We start from the raw sequence: 2,420 nt of genomic DNA, 5'->3' as shown, positions 1-2,420 counted from the left end.
CAAGATATAATCTTTGTAACCCCTCCAATCCACCAATTGTGGATGGTATGTTTCCGGTCAAATTGTTATTGCCCAGATCAAGCCATGTCAAGCCTTTTAAGGAACCTATACTCATAGGAATGTGACCCTTTATTTTGCTTTCAGATAGAAGAATGGTGTTAAGGGTGCTTGAAAGGTTCCCAATAGAATCTGGAAGAGTAATATCCAAGGGATTAGAGAATATGGCCAGTCGTTCCAAAAATCTGCAATTAGATAAAGATGAAAGGAAACTAAACTCTTTATCTTGAGAATCCCCTATTAGTTGATTGCCGCCCAGAAAAAGTATTCGGAGGTATTTCAAGTTTCCAAGACTTTTGGGTATTGGTCCAGATAGTAAGTTATAGGAAAAATCTAATAGGACAAGCTTGGAACAATTTGAAAGATATGATGGGATATGACCATTAAGTTTGTTGCCACCGCTAGCCCAAATTTTAAGATTAGGGCAAGGAAGTTGAGTCTCAAATGGAATATTTCCAAACAAGGAATTTTGCACCAAGTAGATTTCCTGTAGAGATGACATGTTGAAAATTGCTTGGGGTATTTCTCCCGTAAGATTATTTGCTGCAAAATTCAATCTATATACATTTGGAAGACGCCATAAATCATTGGGAATACTTCCTTTAATGTTGTTTTCTTCAATGGCAAACTCAATTAACGTCGACAAGTTACTTGCAGTAGGAGGTATATTACCGGTTAGGTCGTTACCTCCAAGATATAGGAATTCAAGCTTTTCTAAACCCCCATAACCTTTTGGAATACTCCCAACAAATTTATTGTATGATAGGGATAAGGATACAAGCTCTCTACAGTAGTTCATTTGTGAAGGGAGTTGACCACTAAATTCGTTGAACGAAAAAAAAAGATATTGAAGATTAGGACAATGGCTGCAGAGATCCATTGGAAGAGTTCCTGAGATGTGATTGACTGAAACAAGAATTGTGGTTATAGAGGATATGTTAAAGATGAGAAAAGGAAATGGACCAGTGAGACTGTTGTATTGCAAATTCAAGACCTCTAGCAATGACATGTTGGCGAGGGTTGATGGAATTACACCCGTAAGATGGTTAATCTTTAGATGTATTTCTCGAAGATTCCGACAATTATGCAAAGTTGGAGGGATAGTACCTTCCAATAGGTTGGACGACAACTGGAGTATTCTCAAACGGTGTAGGTGACTGATCTCATGGGGCAGAGAACCAAAAAAACTATTGTTACGTAGATTAAGATAAACGAGGAAAGAGAGGTTACCAATATGAGGAGAAATGGTGCCTTGGAGGCCCATGTAGGAAAGGTTCAAAGCAGTGACTCTTTGCCTGCGTCGGCTACACGAAACACCAATCCAATTGCAGAAGTTTGTAGTTGTGGACCAATTACCAGCCAAGACAGTTTCGTTTGAACTGGATCTGATTTTAGAATTGAAAGCAATGAGAGCTGATCGGTCGGTAATGTTGGTGGAAGAGTGAGCCAACTGAAACGTGCATGACTGCGCTAACAAAAAACCCAAGAACAGGAGAATGGAGTGCGTTTTTGTTTGCATCATGATGAGTGTCCACGAGAGATCTAGATATTGAGAGAAGGGTGAGAGTTTATAGAAAAAGAAGGCTTTTTATGGTTGAAGTGAAGCATTGCATCTTCTTTGACTAGTCGCTCTATCTTGACTATATAATTGGTGAAGCGATCACTTAATTGGGGAGTCTAAAGTCACGGGTGATCCAAAATGGGTAGTCTAAAGTCACGGGTGATCCAAAAAGGAGGAAAGTAGAGAAATAAAAGGAAAGAAGAGGAAGGACCGAAGGAGGGAGTATGTGGGGAAAAGAAAAGGAAATGAGAGTAGTTGTTCTTTTATTTTTTATTTCATAGTGTTGTCATTTTGAGGGAGTATGTGGGGGTAAAAGATAAGGAAATGAGAGAGAGAGTAGTTGCGTGTGATAGTTTATTTCTTTTATTTTTTATTTCATAGTGTCGTCATTTTGAGTGTGTGAATAGTGAAGGATGAGGATGTATGATTGAGTGTGTGAATAATGAAGGATGAGATTATTATTACTTTTATGATAGTGGGAAAATCATTAAGCATATTTAATTTCTTATTAAATAAACTCACCCCACTTTGAACGACCACTTTCTCATTTTCTGTTCTTCTTATTATTTTATTTTTCTCTAGTTGCCGACACTTCCTCAATCACTCACCCCCCAACATTTGTGACAAGGATAATCTTGATCGTGTGTTGTACGTTGAAGGTAAGGTGAGTTATTTTTTTTAACATGTTCACACAAGAGAATGAGAGGAAAATTCGAACTAGTAATTTTCGCTTCATAAATTATGACCCATAACTGATTAAACAACCTCTTAAAAACAGGTGAGGTGAGGTGAGGTGAGTTTT

General features: G+C 37.9%; 1 protein-coding gene across 1 annotated transcript in view; it reads right to left on the bottom strand.

Moving 5' to 3' along the window:
- Window positions 1-1,843, bottom strand: part of LOC132161921 (probable LRR receptor-like serine/threonine-protein kinase At3g47570) — a 3,175-nt gene extending 1,332 nt beyond the window's left edge. The window contains exon 1 of the mRNA XM_059572140.1: window positions 1,288-1,843. Within this exon, the coding sequence (XP_059428123.1) occupies window positions 1,288-1,579 (292 nt within the window). The 5' untranslated portion in view covers window positions 1,580-1,843. The remainder of the gene's footprint in view (window positions 1-1,287) is intronic.
- Window positions 1,844-2,420: the final 577 nt, after the last annotated feature.

Source organism: Corylus avellana, chromosome ca9 (assembly GCF_901000735.1).
Source record: "Corylus avellana chromosome ca9, CavTom2PMs-1.0".
In the NCBI taxonomy this organism is placed as follows: Eukaryota; Viridiplantae; Streptophyta; class Magnoliopsida; order Fagales; family Betulaceae; genus Corylus; species Corylus avellana.
The sequence above is the reverse complement of the archived record's forward strand: the minus strand, read 5'-3'. Positions and strand labels throughout refer to the sequence as shown.